The 17,277-nt window shown below is 44.7% G+C and overlaps 1 protein-coding gene across 1 annotated transcript; it reads right to left on the bottom strand.

Moving 5' to 3' along the window:
• Positions 1-97: 97 nt before the first annotated feature.
• Positions 98-6,668, bottom strand: LOC120712679 (MADS-box transcription factor 6-like). The gene is made up of 8 exons (XM_039998522.1): positions 6,324-6,668; positions 3,681-3,759; positions 2,609-2,670; positions 2,423-2,522; positions 1,338-1,379; positions 907-948; positions 662-819; positions 98-525 (listed from the first exon to the last, which is right to left on the bottom strand). Exons 1-8 carry the CDS (start codon positions 6,503-6,505, stop codon positions 423-425), a joined length of 768 nt encoding a protein of 255 aa, XP_039854456.1. The 5' UTR covers positions 6,506-6,668; the 3' UTR covers positions 98-422.
• Between the last annotated feature and the right edge of the window lie 10,609 nt (positions 6,669-17,277).

The following is a 17,277-nucleotide window of genomic DNA, read 5'->3' as shown; positions in this document are numbered from 1 at the left end:
TATATCTGTCTGCTTTGATAGGCACCTGGGCTGCTAGAAAAGACAACCCATACAATTAATTAATTTTGTTGCGGGTATCAGCAAACAAGTAATTAATGGCAATGGTCGAATCATGCATCCATCAGTATATAATAAGCACCGGTATGTAGAGATAAATTTTGGATTGCCTGGTGCATGCACCGGCAGCATAGAAGTATTAATTTTTACAAGATTCATGGTCCGAATTGAATGAAAATATAAACGTGCCACACCACAACCACATGGAATAAAGGTACAGTTCTTAGTTAGTTCTTACACACAAATTCAAAAGATGGCGTTAAATCCAGCATTTGAGCATGCATGGATATGCACATATAGCGCTGAATACGCCTTTTATTTGTTGCAATTTTCATCTGATTGATGGATCTGCAGGTCAGGGGAACTCAAAGAACCCATCCCAGCATGAAGTTGTTCTCGCCTCCGGGAGCGCTGCGTGGAATATTATTGGCTACCTCAGAAGGCAGAAACTGATGGTGAGGAGGATACCTAGCAACGGAGTTAGCTTTGTTTTGTTAGTAGACTGCAATGATCAGTTTTTTGATTGTTCAGTATATGATCACCAACTAGCAGAGCTAGATGTTTGTTTCTTGAATTGCAATATAATCAGAGCTAAAGATTGTACCCGATTTGCAGAGTGGGTTCACAATCCATAGCAGCTGAGGGAGCAGGCGGATGCACATGATATGTGGCGCCGTCATGCTCCACCATGGTGCCGCCGGGAGCTGGCCAGGCGGCAGCATGCTGCAAGGTTCTGTAGTTGCTACAACCTTCAGCTTCGAGCTGTAAAATCGAACAACAATATATAATATATACAAAGCATCGTAACAAAGAAAGTATTCCACTAGGAAACAGATCATAGCTAGGGACCTTGTGCTTGAGTTGCCTGTTCATTTCTCCCAGGTGGCGCTCCTGCCAAGTCCATCGATCGGAAATAATAGATGTGGTAAATTAGACATAGGACCAGCAGCTGAATCTCTTGTACACAAAAAAGTATATGATGGAAGCCACCTGTGCAAATCATATCTATACCTGTACAGCACATATATTGATATATATACACTACTCTATGTTTGTTCTAACTGAAGGACTAAGATCTACCCTAGCTAGTGTGCAACTGTGCATACCATATACCCAAGCTGGCTCTACAGTATCAACCTATGGCAAGTCATAGGCAGTAGTAGAATATTTGCACTTCTGGAGCCACAAGCCCATGCGCCTGTACTACTCAAGCTATTACTATTGTAAACAAGTCTGATATTTAGTTTTGCGAATAAACAAGTCGATCTGATGTAAAATACCTTCCTGCGAAGCTCCTCCACTTGTTCCATCATAAGTTGTGTCTGGCAAAATTTTGGAGGAATAATTAGCCGTACAATATGCGCATTTCCATTTATAAACAAACTGATAAATCAATAAAGGTAGTTTTCATTTTGTCCAATTTTTTTTCCTGTTATACATTTCTTTGGGGATTTTGCATTGGTTTCATATTGTAAAGGAATTATTTGCATGGTTGGCGATTAGCCCATGCATTCAGATTTCAGAGTGGAGTATAGAAGTGGGAAGGAACTCTCAAATTTGTTCTGCCATTCGAAAGGTATCAAATGAAATCTATGTCAACTGAAATTTATTTAGATGCATACATTCAACATTGACTACAGACTTCCACCAATAATTTCATACCCAAGAACACTTTTCAGTTTTCTCTTTCTGTATATGAATTGGATATAGATTATGCTGTTTTCAGTTCTTTTACTGCCTTTTTGCTGGAAAAGGATGTAGAAGAATAAATACACGTGAGAGCATATTTTTAAGGCAATTAATTTATTCACAAGTATGTATGCGCAACCAAACTACTGGATATGCTTCAGAATGGTGGGCCCTGTAGTAATTTTTTACGAAGAAAATAAATTGGTTGCTTTATTGTGGAGGATGCATATAGGCTACTGCGCTATATATCCTTTTCCTATCAAAGCTAATTTTGGTAATTAGAACAGATACATACCAGAATAATGGTGCTTTGGAACTTCATTACATGGGCTCATAACATTAAAGCTAATAAAATAAAAAAACATTTTATGGTTCATTATTAGTGACCATATTTGTATGCTAAAGTGTTTAATCATCCTTGTGGGCAGTTTCCTTCAACTATATATGTGGAAGAAGCATTGCTCTTCTATAAATCAATTATTAATTTCACCCCATAGAAAGTTCAAATACCTCAGTTACATGTTATCTTACACAAGATTAAGACGTTACTAATGCTACTACGATATTACCGTGCCATACTGTTTCCATCCCTGCTTGACCCGAGTTCTGTGACTACACGGAATAATCATATAAGCGTTTTATTTTCTATAGCATTAGGGGAGACTGAGATATGAACCTTTCTCTGCCTCGCCTGTGATAAAGCACATTCAAGCTGTTTCTCTAGCTGTTGCAGCTCCTTGACGCTCAGTGGGCCAAGGTCCTCTCCAAGCAAGTGCCTGTTGATATTACGGAAATACATACATGATAATTCCACTGTAGATGCATTATAATATTATCATATGTAAACATACGATAATCTAACCTTTGAGTGCGCTGCAAAGCCTCGAATTTTGCCCTCAGTTTTGACATTTCCTGGTACCAACTCTAAACAGAAAAAGGCACAGTCAACCACATCAGTTCAATTACATGACAATTCAATTTGCCATGCCGTATGTACAAGTTTCTCAATGCATTGGAAAACAGCCAGAATGACATTTTAAGAATGTCACATAAAAAAATCAACTCTTGCAGAAACTTCACTAAATTTACAATTAATTTCTGGGATTTCGTTGGTGGTTAATGACATATATATTCACTACACACAACTATCATTCAAAGACACAGCAGGAATAACCATTTTACAATGTGAAATACAAGTGGAAAAGCAAGTCTATGTTGTGTTAATATACTAAATTCAAGAAACAATGTCTAGGCACGCATTAGGATCTTTTTTTGCAATGAACAATAACTAACTTGAATATACATGTCAAAAGATAAAACAATATGCATCACACAGTTTATATATGTGTACTAGTATATTGGATAAAAAATTGTTTATTGGTCTTTATTGGCTAGCAACTTAATGACACCTCGGAATCTAAGAACAGGGCATGCAATAAATATTAACTTGGAAGGTTGCTACTACTAGGGTATGGTAATTTAATCTGAAAATGAATTCAGTTCTAAGACTAGTATAACTAGTTCTCTTTTAGTTTTACTTGTGGTTGTAACAACAATAATGCAATATATATTCATTTCATTCCACCATGTTTCCTTTGTTGATAATTACAAACTGTTGGAAAATGGGAAGTGATTTAAACATTGCAGATACACCAAAAATAATATATTTATATACAGTTCAACTTAATTTTTATGACTGGAGTTAATATCTCCACCACAAATTTTGTTGTGGGTACATTGCCTTCCTTGTCTTTATTTTTGGATTAGCTAACCTTGGTATTAAAACTGGATGGTGCATGGATCAAATGAAAATTGTTGGTCCGGTAGGATTTAAAAAATATATAGATAAACAAAGCAAAGAAAATCATATTTAACTTTTGGACGAAAATGGAACTTTAAAGTAGACGTTATCACGAACGACAATTGATGCATACCTGAGTTTCAGAGAGTGCCCCATTGGAATCTTGAGCATTGTAGCAGCAATGTTGGTACCTTTCTAATGTCTTAGTTATTCTGCACATTACGTTATTTGGAGAAAAAAATTAGATGCATTTAAGAGGAAGCTGAAAAATAATACTATAATGTATAAGAAAACTATCACGTGTACATAAGGTCCCCCATTGATGATACGTATCTATTTACTAATATTAGTATATTCTTTTTCTATGGAAGTCTGATTGCATGTGGACTTGCTTGGAATATAAGTGAATCGCATTAATAGGTGGTTGCTTTTTGAAACAGGAAGGATGCACATAAGCTCTTGGTCGAACATTATTTGGAGGCATCCATCTTCGAAACAACCAGTGTTTATGTAAATTAATGTATGTCTAAAAATGTCTCTTGTTGTACATTAATGTAGTGCTACCAGATCAACCGTTAAGTGCCACGGCCAGATCTTTATATTCCTTGTGACATATCATCTTACACGATTATGTAAGAACAATTTGTATGCAACTCTGAAAAATTCAATTCTATACATGCCTAAGCAAAGAAGGCGTTGCCTCGCAATTGTCATCTCTGATTACTAATCCAGATTTATCGTGAACTCGAAAAAAGCACCCAATATATAAAGCTATGCATAATAAAAGAAACAGAGGTACATAGATGTAACTTTTCAGACCCAGTTGGAGTCCATTATTTCAACATTATATTAACATATTGCTTGGCACTATATTGTGGGGGTAAGGAGCAAGAACACAGCCATGAACTGACGATTCTATGGAATATAGTTGATAAAGCAGAATAGCTAGTTGTTCCAGGATGCAACAAAATCTTAGCAAATTAGCGGTGGCTATTTTAGCACTTTCTTCTTTAAATTAAACATTTTTCACCAAATGAAATCAAAGGATTTAAATTCAAGGAAACCTAACTTTCCTGCTACAAATTAAAGCAAACAATTCTCACACTTTGGTCATAAAATAGATCGAATATGCATCACACAAAAACACATAATACAAGAGATCTCCCTCATATATCACTGAATATTTGTAAAATGCATTGTTTAGTTGAAGTTACAACTGTGAAAACCTATACAACCTGCAGCATATAATTGAAACTTTAGCTATTATAATTCCCCAGGGAAAAGCAATAATTTCATTATCCAAGTTGCGAACGAACTGAAAACTAGTGCTTAGAAAAATGATATCACTCGTGCAGCGACAAAATTATCTTTCACGTACAAAAAGACGGGCAACAGGAGGCTTCCTCTCGTGAACTTTATCTAATTCAGCAGATAAATAACTTTGTTTCAACTGAAGTATCAGTTTATATCTGTGTCGTGCGGAAATAATGGGTAAAAGAATCTTCAAGCAGCAAGGTTAATGAAGTCCGAAATACAAGAAACCAAGAAATTGGTTTTCGAACTGACAAACGTACGCAATATACATGAACGAAGTGCAAGGAACGTATAAAGATCAATAAAGTCGAAAGCGTGATACATGTCTCAGTAGTACTGAGATGCATAAATAGGCATAAAATGAGAGCAAGAAAAGGAACAAAAGGAAATATTCTTCCACGTATCTTCCGATCAAAATACCTTAAGAGGAAACCAAAAATATCTATATGTAGACATCGAAAAACCATTAGAAAATGAAAGTAAGTGAACTATGACAATAAGGAACGTGTGCATAGGATGGAAGAGAAGGGGCAAAACAGAAAGACTATCGTCAAGCCTTGAGCTCTCAACTTATTAAGAAGTTCTGAGACCTGAAAACCAAGTAGATCTAAATCTCGTATGGGGAAAACGTGGTAAAATCGGTTCAATTTTTTGCATAAAAAAATCGGTTCAATTTTTCGGTGCCGAGCAAACTGACATGAAATTGCAACAGAGAAAATTAAAGGAGCAGTTCTTCATCGATAGATCAGGCAAGATGAAGAGGTTTGCCAAGACTAGAGCGTGGGCAGCAGGATTTTCATACAAGCAGGGACGGCGCTGGATCAAAACGGAAAGAACATACCACCCTTTTTCCCCTCGCAGACCTCATAGTGTTAACTCCTCCATCCCCTTCCCCCCAACGATCCCCTGTTATCTCAGCACCGAACCGTCTCTGACACACGCACGCTCGAACACGCGAAAAATGGCCAGTCCAAGTACCCGGAGAAGATGGAGGAAAGAGGTGCGTGCGTGCATTGGGCGACTACTTCAAGTGCCCGGAGAAGGTGGAAGAAAGAGGCAAAGGGGTAGGTCTCGTAGATCTGCCGAAGGGATGTCTCATACCAGTTAGGGATCGACGACCCGGGTTAATATGAACACCGCCATGCCCCTACCGCGCGCACAGATACACACGCAGATGGCAGGAATAAAATAACATGCCTCTCGGCACGGCCTGCTGGAACTACAGGAGTAGAGCTCTCGGCCGGTACTCGCTGCAGAAAAGAAAAGCAAGAAATCCCGGAGAAGAAAGCCAGCAGCCGCAGCAGCAAATAAAAGGGAACGAAACGAAAGTTGAGCAATGGAGCAAAGCATCACTAGATCTCTTTTCGTCAAATAAAGGGAAAACAAAAGGTAAAAGCAGCAGATCTGCTTGCAGGAGTTGAGAATTAATTGGGTGGCCGTGCTTGATCGATCGATCGCTTACCCGGCGCTGCCGAACTCGTAGAGCTTGCCGCGGCTGGAGAAGATGATGAGCGCGACCTCGGCGTCGCAGAGCACGGAGAGCTCGTAGGCCTTCTTGAGCAGGCCGTTGCGGCGCTTGGAGAAGGTCACCTGGCGGTTGATCTTGTTCTCGATCCGCTTCAGCTCAACCCGTCCCCTCCCCATGGCGACGATCTCTCCTTCCTCCTCCTCCCCTCCGAGCTTTGGCTCTCGATCGGCTAGGCCACACCCAACAAACAAGGGCTAGCTAGCTAAGCTTGCATTGTGCGCGATGATATAATGAGGAGCCGGCGGGGGGGAGGAGAGGACGGCCGGGGGCGGAATATTAGTGGAGACCGGCGGGAAAAAAGCCAGGGTCACTGTGCGGCTGCCCTGTAGCACGCTGCCGGTCTCTCCTCTCCTCTCGCATCTTTTTCACGCGTCTCCCATCCATCCATCCATCCATCTCTTCCCCAGCTTTAAAGGACGGTAACTTTGGAGGAGGAGGAGGAGGGGCGCTGCCTGCCCGGCCAGTTACCCCCACTGCCCGCTCGGGTTTACCCTAACTGGGAGGCCCGTGCCTAAACGGGTGCGCTGCACGGCGCGGTGCATGGCTGCACTGCATGCGCGCGTACACGAGAAGGGTGACCAGAGGGGGCGGGCTACCCATGGAGAGAGAGCCTCCTAGGCCTAACCCCAACCGTGCATGTCGCCACCGCTTCTGGGTCCCGGCCGGCGGCCGGGCTTTGGACTACCACCACCCCGGCGGGCAACTACTCCTCCGTCCACCGGAGACCGGCCGGACGGAGGCTGCCCGGAAATATAGAGGCAGGGAGGAGTGGCTTAAGCCGGGTGGGAGCACCTGTTTCATCCCATAAGCTAGTCCCCATGTTGCCAGTTTGCCCGGCCGCCCTTGGGTGGATGCATGCTAGTACTTGTGAACCTACTCCCTGATTGTGTATTCCGGCTAGCTGGCTTGATTATCTGTGGAAATTTCTTTAGGCAAGTCTGGGACGGCATCAACCATATGATTATATGAACATGATTGAGGTCCATGCATGCTGCTATTGTTGTTACATGAAATGGGAAACTTGGATACATAGCGAAAATGAGTAGCGTAGCGCCGTTATTAGCGAATTCGATGTCGCTTTATTTCAGGACACAGCATGCTAACTTAGGCAGGAGAGTTAGCAGTACTCGCTTAGCGATTCCTGATGGACCGGATTTGCTAGCAAACAGTGCTAAAGACCGTACACTTGGGCTTCTTGGTTGGATCGTCTAGCTAGTTCAATATAATCTTCATCAACCAAATTAAGCATTCTTAATTTAAGAGCTCCCTCTTGAAAACGGCACAACACGGTTTCTTTAGACCCTTGTACGAATCGGCGCATACAAGCAACTGTACTACTACTTGCACAAGTGTAGTATCATGCAGTTTAAGTATAAAAGAGCTGTTTAGAAATGGGGGAAACACATGTACGGCTTCCCGGCCATATTCAGTGCCTTTGTGTGATGTTTTTTTTTATGAGGATAAAATAACTTGTATAGGTCAAACAGGACGATCCACAAACAAGGAAAGACAATTTCCGAACAAAAATTTCTGAAAAATACTTAATATAATTTAATTAAGAGTCTAAAAGAATATGTGTGTTCTATTGCAAGAAAATCTAACTGATGTATATTTTGAGACATATCAATGAAATGAAAAATATTGAAATTGTTAAGTGATCAAGCGAAAATCTGGTTGTTTGCTTTTGCGGAATATGGGTTGCCAGCATACCACAACCCATTTCTAAGGATTATTTGTGCCATTAAGCGCAAATGGCATGTGTGATCAAGTAATCAGGAGGCCTAGAAGATCGGTCGTGGTATAACATGCCAGCAGCCAATTGTTTTCTTGTGCTTTTTCGTGAGAGATTTTAAAAATAAATTGCACAAAGGCCCCCTAAACAGAACGACTTCTTATAATAAGTATGGGTAGCCTGAAGGTGCATGGGCTATTTCAATTCATATATACCACTGCTAGATTTAATGGCATCTGGTAGAGAGGCATGCAGTTCTTTTGATCCCCGAGGGAACTGGTTGTTTTTTTTCCTTTTCAATTTGTTACCGTGTCTTCATTTGATCTTAAAATCTCTTGGTATATAGAGCCTTTTATGTTTGCTTATTCATTTTGCAAAGGAGAAAAGCGGCATGCATGCAACTATTCCAGTAGTACATGTGTGGGTATGGCTGCTAGAATGTCATTTAGGTGTGCTAAGCCAAACTCTTCTCCTTTTTTTAAAAGGAAAAAAGGACAAACTATTGGGTCCAGTAACTCTAGTAGCCATCCTTGTTTATTCCACCCCTGGTTCACTCCTAGCTGCAAGCCTTCCATATACGTACTCCCTCCATCCCATAATATTTGCATTTTTAGGATGGGGCACGAAAACCAAAGATGCAGGTAAAATTACAAAAATGCCCCTATAAAGTTCAAGCGCCGTACATACGCAGGGGAGCAGCATTAGTACGGAGTAGTATGAGCGTGTGGATAGTAGCGTTGATGTTGCTGTGCACGGAAAGGGAAGAAGGGAATGAGTGGACGAGAGCATCCCAGGCTTCTGTAAATTTATTTAAGTAGATTTTTTTCTTCGTTTAATGCTCGTCCAGAAGCCTCGGTAGTGTACCGTGTACTGCGGTCTGCTGTTGTGCATGAAACTTTGTGCAAGTTGACTCTTTATTGTGGGAAAAATTTTGAATCGCAAACGTGCGATTATTTCGGGACGGAGGGAGTATCATTTAAATAAACTAGCCGCAACAGCAGCTTTTTCTGATACTTCAAGGGTAATTTTGCTAAGGGACACCCTAGAAATGTGATATTAGCGGTAAGACATCACACATTCTTGTCTTTGCTGAGGAACATTACTCCTTTGTGTTAATTTACCATAGGACACCACATCTAATAAAATATATATTTGTAGTCTAAAGGAGAGTGAATAGTCGATTCTGCCCTTAGTAAATAGTTGCTCAGATCAATTTTTCTCTCTATCCATGTGCCGCCTCTGCAGCTCTCTGCTCCCCATCCTGACCACGGGCATGCACAGCGACGGCAGCGCTGCCAGGTGCCAGCAGCAGCCCCTGCTCCCGGGCCTCGCTGTGCTTCCGCCGAGGCTCCTGAGTGCGGTCTGCCGGCCCCGACGTTGCCGGTTGTGCTCGTCCTCGCTCCTGGGGTGCGGGAACGGGGAACGGTGTACAAGGTCGCCCACCGTGGTGACCCGGGGCCGCAGCGGAGATGGATGCCCTGCGGCGCACCGACTGCTCGCCGCACGTCGTGTGGTGCCACTCCGTGCTCCCCGCCGCGGCGGCCTCCTCCGGCGACGTTGCGCTCCTGCTCGATCTGGTGGATGGCGACTTGCTGGACGCCGTCGTGGCCCGGCGAGGGGCGTTCCCAGACGTCGCGCCCGCGGAGGTCGTGACGCAGGCGCTATCCGGCCTGGTGCACCTCCACGCGCGCCGCGTCGTCCACCGCGACATCAAGCCGGCGAACCTCCTCGTCAGCGCGGCCGGGGAGAGGCGTGTGGCGGCGCGGGAGTGGTGAGAGGCCGGGCGAGCATGGCCGGCGGAGCAGCGTCTCGGCGCAGGGCGAGCAAGGCCCGAGGTGGCGCGACGAGCGGTGGGGCGGGTGCGACCGAGGCAGCGCAGAGCGGGCGGAAAAGGGGCGCGCCGCCCCTGGAGGTGGGTGGCACGGAGGCCAGCGCAGTGGAGTGCGGCCGCGGCCAGTGAGGGACGGGCGGAGGCGCGGCGGCAGGCTGCAGGCGCGCGACAGCCAGCGCTGGGCGGGCGGATGCGCGGCGGCGGCCGCACGGGCGCGCGCGGAGGTGCCGCAGCGACGGCGCAGGGACGGACGGATGCACGGCCAGCGCGATGGCGAGCTACCAAAGCGGATTCAGCCACGGCGGCCATGGCGGGGCACAAGCAGGGGCGGGTCCGTGAAGAAGATAGGATAGATAGAAAAAAAAGCTTACAGATTGGAAGTAACGGTGGCCTGCAGGGGTATTTTTGTCCATTGACTTTTTTTTCTCTCCACTCTACCCTAAGAAATCATTACTTTATTAGTTTGGTGTCTTGAAGCAAATATTTGTATTTGAATGATGTCTCCTAGCAAAGACAAATTTAAGTGGTGTCCACTAGTAAATATCAATATTTAAGAATGTCCTCTAGCAAAATTACCCATACTTCAAGGATCTAGTAGTCACACACCATGGGAGTTGAGGCCCTGTTTGGTTAGCCTTGCGCTACTTGCCCTACAAAAAGAATCTTACATGTATGAAGTATTAAACGAAGTTTATTTGCAAAAATTTTTCACGGATGGATGTAATTCTTCGCGACGAATCTAATGATGGTAATTAATCGATGATTGGCTACAGTAATGCTACATAGATTCGTCTCGCGATGTAGCGCGGAATTGTAGAGTTAGTTTTGTAAATTGATTTTATTTAATATCTATAATTATTGGTCAAAGTCTATGCTACTTCGTAGCACACCCAAATCAAACAGGGCCTGAGAGAGAGAGGGGCACATCAAACAGTACAGGGGAGAGCGAGCGAGGGCAGTACATCGTAGGTGAGACACCTTATGCTGCGCTACGTGTCGGCTGTGGACTGGCGCGCCGTCCTGTCACGGGGGGTCATGAAACCAGTCCATTTCCATCCTTGTCCTCGCCCGCTTCGATGCGCGATCCGGCCGCTACCCTTCCCGCCTCCACCGCGCCAGAACAGAACCACCGCCTCCTCCTCCGCTGGGCCAGGCCAAAGCATCCATCGTCCGTCCATGATCCACTCGACCATGCCAGCGCAAGCACGTGGGCTTCGCCTGAACGTGCCGCTTGTCAGAGCCTCAGAGGGGAGCCGGGCACCGGGATGCGCGGGCGGCCGTACGCGGATTTTCCTCGGCGAGCTGCGAGCGACGAGAGGCCGCGGTTCCGGCTATAAACTCCCGCTGCCACCCGCAGCGCTAGCTCGTACGTACGTCTGCTGCTAGGTGCAGGAGAGACGGGGGACCTCATGTCCTCCTCAGCTCATCCACGGCGCGTAGGCTGATGATGCATGCCCGGGCGCGGCCGGCATTGGCATGGCTGTCTCTTCCGTGGTACTGCCACTCCCATTGCTAGCCCTCAGCTCGCAGACGCGCGTTCACCGGCTTCGAGAGACGTGGCTGCCAGGCTGATCAGGCCATGGCGTCGAACGTTTTGCACCGACGACAACGCTCCCGGTGCCCTAATCCTAATGTATCGCGCATGCAGTACGAATACACCCACACACCCACACGCACACTGGCCGCCTGGACATCAGGCAAGGCAACGCAAGATCTGCATGCATCAATCTGGCCGCGCAGGCCAGCCGTTTCCCCAGCCCCGGCATGCAGAACGGGAAACGCGAGAGCGACCAGTTGTGGGCTAGCTTGGCAAGCCGCGCGCCATGCCATGCATCGTCCTCCTCCGCCAGCTGCTGCATTGCCTTTGGTTTGCCACCACACGCTAGCTCGAACCCATGCCGCCTGCCTCTCCCTACACCCCCAAAAGCGTCCATATTCGCCGGCGCGCGGCGGAGTGCGCGCGCTTTCAATCGTTCTGCCCTGAACGGGCGGACCAAATCCAAGCAAAAGATTGGCTCCAGGGCCGTCCAGCCCGGCGAGGAGTCCTCGTCGTCCACCGGCGGCCGAGGAAAGGGCGCCGAGAGCAAATGAGGAAAGGCTAGATCGTATAGAGATTTGCTGCAAGCCGGCAAAGGGGCAGATTGCCGGGGCGATGCGCGCGCCCGGCCGGGAGAGGAAATGGGGTTCGGCATTTCTGGGTAGGTGGCCTGGCGACTGGCGTCCCAAAAAAGCAAGCGGCGCCCCGGCCGGGTCCAAATCCAATGAGGGGTGCCGAGACTTTAAGCCACGGCGAGGACACTGGAGGAGCAGTGGCTGTGGAGCTAGGCGCGTAGGAGATTGGGTCGGATTGGCCCTGACGTGCGTGCCTTCCTTTTCCTACCACTACCACAACGACAACCCCGGCCTCGCCGTCGTCCCCTCCGATCCGCTCTCTCTCTCCTGCTTGCGTCGCACGGGTACGACTTCGATCGACGGAAATTAACTCCAGTTCCTTTCGCGCACGATTAGCGTGGGCCCGGCTAAAGCTACTTCGGCCAATGGCCAGACGTGTATGCGTACAGGTACTGTAAGCTCGCCGAGTACAGCTGGCCCTAGTCTCTGCTCGAAAATAAAGCTACTTGATGACGGGTACGGCGTTGCTGGGGGGGATAGATGCATCTACATCTTTTACTTTTCTGTCAGCACAAGTGCGCCTCGTAGGGTTCTGATCGACTTCTCCAAGATTTTATGTATCTACGGAGCAAGGGAAAGCTAAACTGTAGCACCGGCAGGGTATTTCTCCTCCGATCCATTTGACACCGAACCTTTTTTCCATTCTCGTCCTCCGGATCCATCCTCTTTGACTGCATCAGTAACTGTCGTGTTCTCTACTCGTCCATCTCGACGGCATCTCCGGCGAGACTATGTTTTCCTAGCGGCTTAGGGTCATGGACTTTGGAAGTTAAGATTGGGCATTTACGTTGATTAGCATAATATAGGGGTTTAGATGGATGGATGGGGGCGTCACCATCAGGGCAATGGGGGTACCACTAACCAAGGTGGGGAGCTAACGGGAGCAATTCGATATGATGGGTTAGCGTTCAGCAAGGACAGATAACGAGAGCCCTTGAAGGCAAGTGGAGGAAGATCAAGCGCAGCCAGAAAGGTGCTAGTGAGGTTCTCTAACAGGGAGGAAAATCAGACGAGAAAGAATGTCCATCCGTTATTGGATTTGAATATGAATGTCTAAAATTTTGATGTGCTTAGGCAGCATAATACTTCTTTAAGAAATATAATACAAACATAAGCTCATCATCCCTATGAGCACCTACGAGGACTGGGTATATAGATCTTTCAAGGTAATGAAGTCACCAAAGATGCTCAACATCGACGATCAGTATTTATCGATGAAACTAGCTAGGTTTTCCTAGCGGGTTAGAGTAGTGGAATTGGATGTTAAGGTTGGAATTTATGTTGTTATTCATTTTAGGGATTTTATATGGATGGATGGGGGCGTCACTGTTATACCTGATCACAGGCTACCTAACCTGATAACCAACCCATCCCGTCCAAAAAAAATCCCGACCAGATTAATGCATGGGCTAGGCTTGAGCAAAAAATTTCGACCCGACATAAAAAAATGGGCCGGGTACGGGCCAAATTTTTTGATCTGAAACCTAACATGACCTTACCCGAATCGTATACCTAAAAAAATCGGGTTTGACTCGACCCGATCTGACCATGTGTCGGGTTGGGTTTGGACCAAGAAATCCAGCCCGACGGTCTGGCCGGGCTAGATACGGGCTAAGGAAAAAAAGTTTTGAATATATCCAACCTGAACTCGACCCCACCTAATAAATAATCAGGTCTAATCACCGTCAAGACGATGGAGGTGCCACTGACTGGGGTGAGGAAGGTCACAACAACAATGTGATGGGTTAGTGTTCAGCAAGGACATATAACGAGAGCCCTTGAAGGCAAGTGGAGGAGGATGAAGCGCGGCTAGAAAGGTGCTGGGAAGTTCTCTAACAGGGAGGAAAATCAGACAAGGAAGAAGATCCAACCATTATTGGATCTGAATTTGAAAGTCCAAAATTTCGATGTGCTTAGGGAGCATAATACATTTTTAAAAAATATAGTACATACATAAGTCCATCCCTGAGTGCCTATGAAGATTGGGTAGTCCCTCCGTCCTGAAATGTATGTCATTCTAAGATTTGAAATTTGTTCTCAAATGTATGTCATTCTAGGTTGAGAGTGAATCCAACAATCTTAAATGTGCATCGTTTCCAGGTCTTTCCTAATAAAAAGATGTGCATGCAACCATGTAGGGGGAGGTGCATGGAAAAAAGCATGCTAGTTTAATTAGCATATTCCCAATGCTTAATAATTAGGGGTAGGAGAGTCTTTTCTAGACAACCATAATCTGTCCTAAAAACTCTAGAATGATATATATTTGAGGACGGAGGGAGTATATAGATATTTTAGATTGACGAAGTCATCAAAGATGCTCAACATCAACAAGAAATATTTAGCTTTAATAAAATCGATATAAATAGCACGTACACATGTTGAATGAACCTGGATGACTAGGTTTGACTGTAATATATAAGGAACCTAAATAAAAGGATCTCAGCTACCTTAGCTAGCTCAGCAGAGCAAAATGCCATTTAGTAGATGGCCATCCATATTTGATAGGGAAAAAAAAAAGACTAAATAGAACTATACTATGATTGTCAACAAGTGTATGATGGTGCAATACTGGACCATGATGACCTAATGTTTGGAGCTTTCCTGAAAATATTATTAGCAAAAATTCAAATTTTGACGGCATGTTTCTATTTGTAGTGGAATAAATTTAACCTTGTTGCAGTTAACGAAAAAAATCATAGATTTAAATCGTCAAGATAGTCATCTTAAAAATAATATTCAACAAAACACATTAATTTTAGAAAAACATTGATAAAGTATTTGATACAGTTCAAAAGGACTTGCAAAACATTTGCTATATATTTGGGGTATTTATGTCCCTGCCCCTACTTTGCAGTGCAATTATGAATTTGTGATTTCAGTCTTAATTTATTGACACTAAAATTTTGCCCTTACTATTGACAAGTCAACACGATTTTGCCCCTAGTCAACAGTCAAAACAGGGGCAAAATTATGTTGACATGTGAATAGCAAGGGCAATAGTAAAGTTAAAGAAAAATGAGGGTATAACTACAATTGCACTGTAAAGTATAGGGGCAAGAACACCAATTTTTCTATATCTTCAAGAAACAAATCAGTCTCGAGAAATTTAGCTCAATGCTATCAATAATAGATACTCCAGATAGAAAATATGATCTAGCGTGTGGAAGTGGAAGGCATGTGGTATTATTCTTTTTATTACTCCCTCAGCCAATTACGTTGTCCTAAACGTCACATGTCTGAAAACCGAAGGGACTTCCGAACAATATCTCCTGCCTTGTTCAAAATAGGCCCCTCGATCAACATTTTCCTTTTGGTAAAGCACGCATTAATAAACCAGCTGCTTCTCGAACTAATAAAGTCCAAGATGCGACGATAAGCCCCAATACAGTATACACACGTAGCGGTACTGGGCGCTACTGCTGGTACACAGTCGACTTTGTAGAAATTGCATATGACATGTATGCCATTACGGCATTACCCATTTGCCTATTTCCAGCAGGGTAGAGGTAATAGGCGTTGGAGTCTTGCAGAGCGATCGAGCGAGAATCTGGGGATCCCGGGAATCCATCTGTGCCTGGCAATCGGTTAAAGCCCGTCTCCCTCTTGCTCTACCGGCATAGCCTGCTGCCTGGCTGCCTCCTCGGTGCCTCCCGGCTGGAACTCCACAAAGGATGCTCGATCGCGTGACCGGGGGCCGAATCCCTCATTTCCTGGGCTGAATTCGCGGGACCTGGCAGGCAGGCAGGCAGGCAGGCGAGCGCGCGCATGCATAGCTTCTGACGGATCGGGAGCCCGCCGTGACGTCTCGCTACTAGAAGGCGGCACGAGATGTCAGCAGGCACCATCTAAGCTCATCAGCTAGCTAGCTTGCGCACTAGTTGTGTTGAATATACATCACTGCCGCGCGGCTAGCGGACCAGCAGAGCCGCACACTACTATCTCTACTCGTGATCTGACTTGCTGATTTGAGATAAAGCTTTGGAGAGAGAGAGAGAGAGGGAGAGAGACGCATGCATATATATGATGTAGCAGAGTGCAAGTCAGGTCCAGGGGGGATGTGGCGTGTCGATTTGTGTAGGTGTATATGTATACGGGTTTCCGTCTACACGCACCTCCATTTTTTCCTATCCGAATCCGGAATCCCTCCTAGATTTTGTGCAGTGTATTCCTGTATATGGAACACGCTTCCTGGTTTAATTCTTTCACGTAGGCATGGGTCTGGTCTTCGCTAGGGGCATGGTCTCACAGAGCCACGATCGACGTCATGCAGTTCAGACTCCGTCCCCAGGAAAACGGCTGCACGCACACAGAATCTTTCACCCGTCAAAATGTATACATATATTCCTTGACTGACAAAACATGCCATTTTCTAGCAAGAGTAAATTTCACGGGCCGTCAAACATGTCCCGAGTTCTCATCTTAGTCCTTGTACTCTTAAAATGCACAAAATAATCTTTAAACTTGTCCGACACTCTAATTCTAGTTCTTAAATTTATCCCGAGTTCTCATCCCGATCCTCATACTCTCAAAATACAAATGATGGTCCGTAAACTTATCCCACTCTCTCTAACAAGTCCATATACTTTCAAATTATTTAGAAAAAACTTCTACAAATTGTTTCAAACTTTTAAATTTTAAATCAAGTTCTAATAATCTCACTCAAAATTGATAAAAAAATTCACGAGGCAATCATCTTGGATACAATATTTGATGATTTCTAGAGTTGTTACTTTAATACATTTATTTAATAGTTGATTTTATTTTAGAGATTGAAATAATATTCAAATCATAAATTTATCCATAAAAAATATAGGTTATTTAGAGATTTTTTGATATTTCACATTCAATTCGTGATAATTTATTCATAAATTTTGGATCCACTTCGAGTGGGAATCAAACTTGATTTGAAATCCAAATAAATTTGAAACAATTCGCAAAATCTTTTTTAAATAAATAAAGTAGTTTGGAAGCATATATATGGACCAAGATGAGAGTGTATCATAAGTTTAAGGATTGGGATAAGAACGTGTGACAAGTTTACAGACCATTATGTGCACTTTTAGAGTACAAGGACCGGGATGAGAACTCAGAACAAATTTAAGTACCGGAATGAGATCGTGGGCCGTGGGACAAGTTTATGGACTAATTTGTGC

The sequence above is a fragment of the Panicum virgatum genome, chromosome 1K (genome assembly GCF_016808335.1).
Source record: "Panicum virgatum strain AP13 chromosome 1K, P.virgatum_v5, whole genome shotgun sequence".
NCBI lineage: Eukaryota > Viridiplantae > Streptophyta > Magnoliopsida > Poales > Poaceae > Panicum > Panicum virgatum.
Note: the sequence above shows the minus strand (reverse complement) of the source record. Positions and strands in the feature narration are given on the sequence as shown.

Excerpts from the sequence above, each read along its gene's own strand:
- LOC120712679 (XM_039998522.1), bottom strand. The coding sequence starts at position 6,505 with ATGGGGAGGGGACGGGTTGAGCTGAAGCGGATCGAGAACAAGATCAAC. Across the intron at positions 2,523-2,608 it reads GCTTTGCAGCGCACTCAAAG|GCACTTGCTTGGAGAGGACC; the intron begins GTTAGATTATCG and ends TAATATCAACAG. Across the intron at positions 526-661 it reads GAACCCACTCTGCAAATCGG|GTATCCTCCTCACCATCAGT; the intron begins GTACAATCTTTA and ends CTCCGTTGCTAG.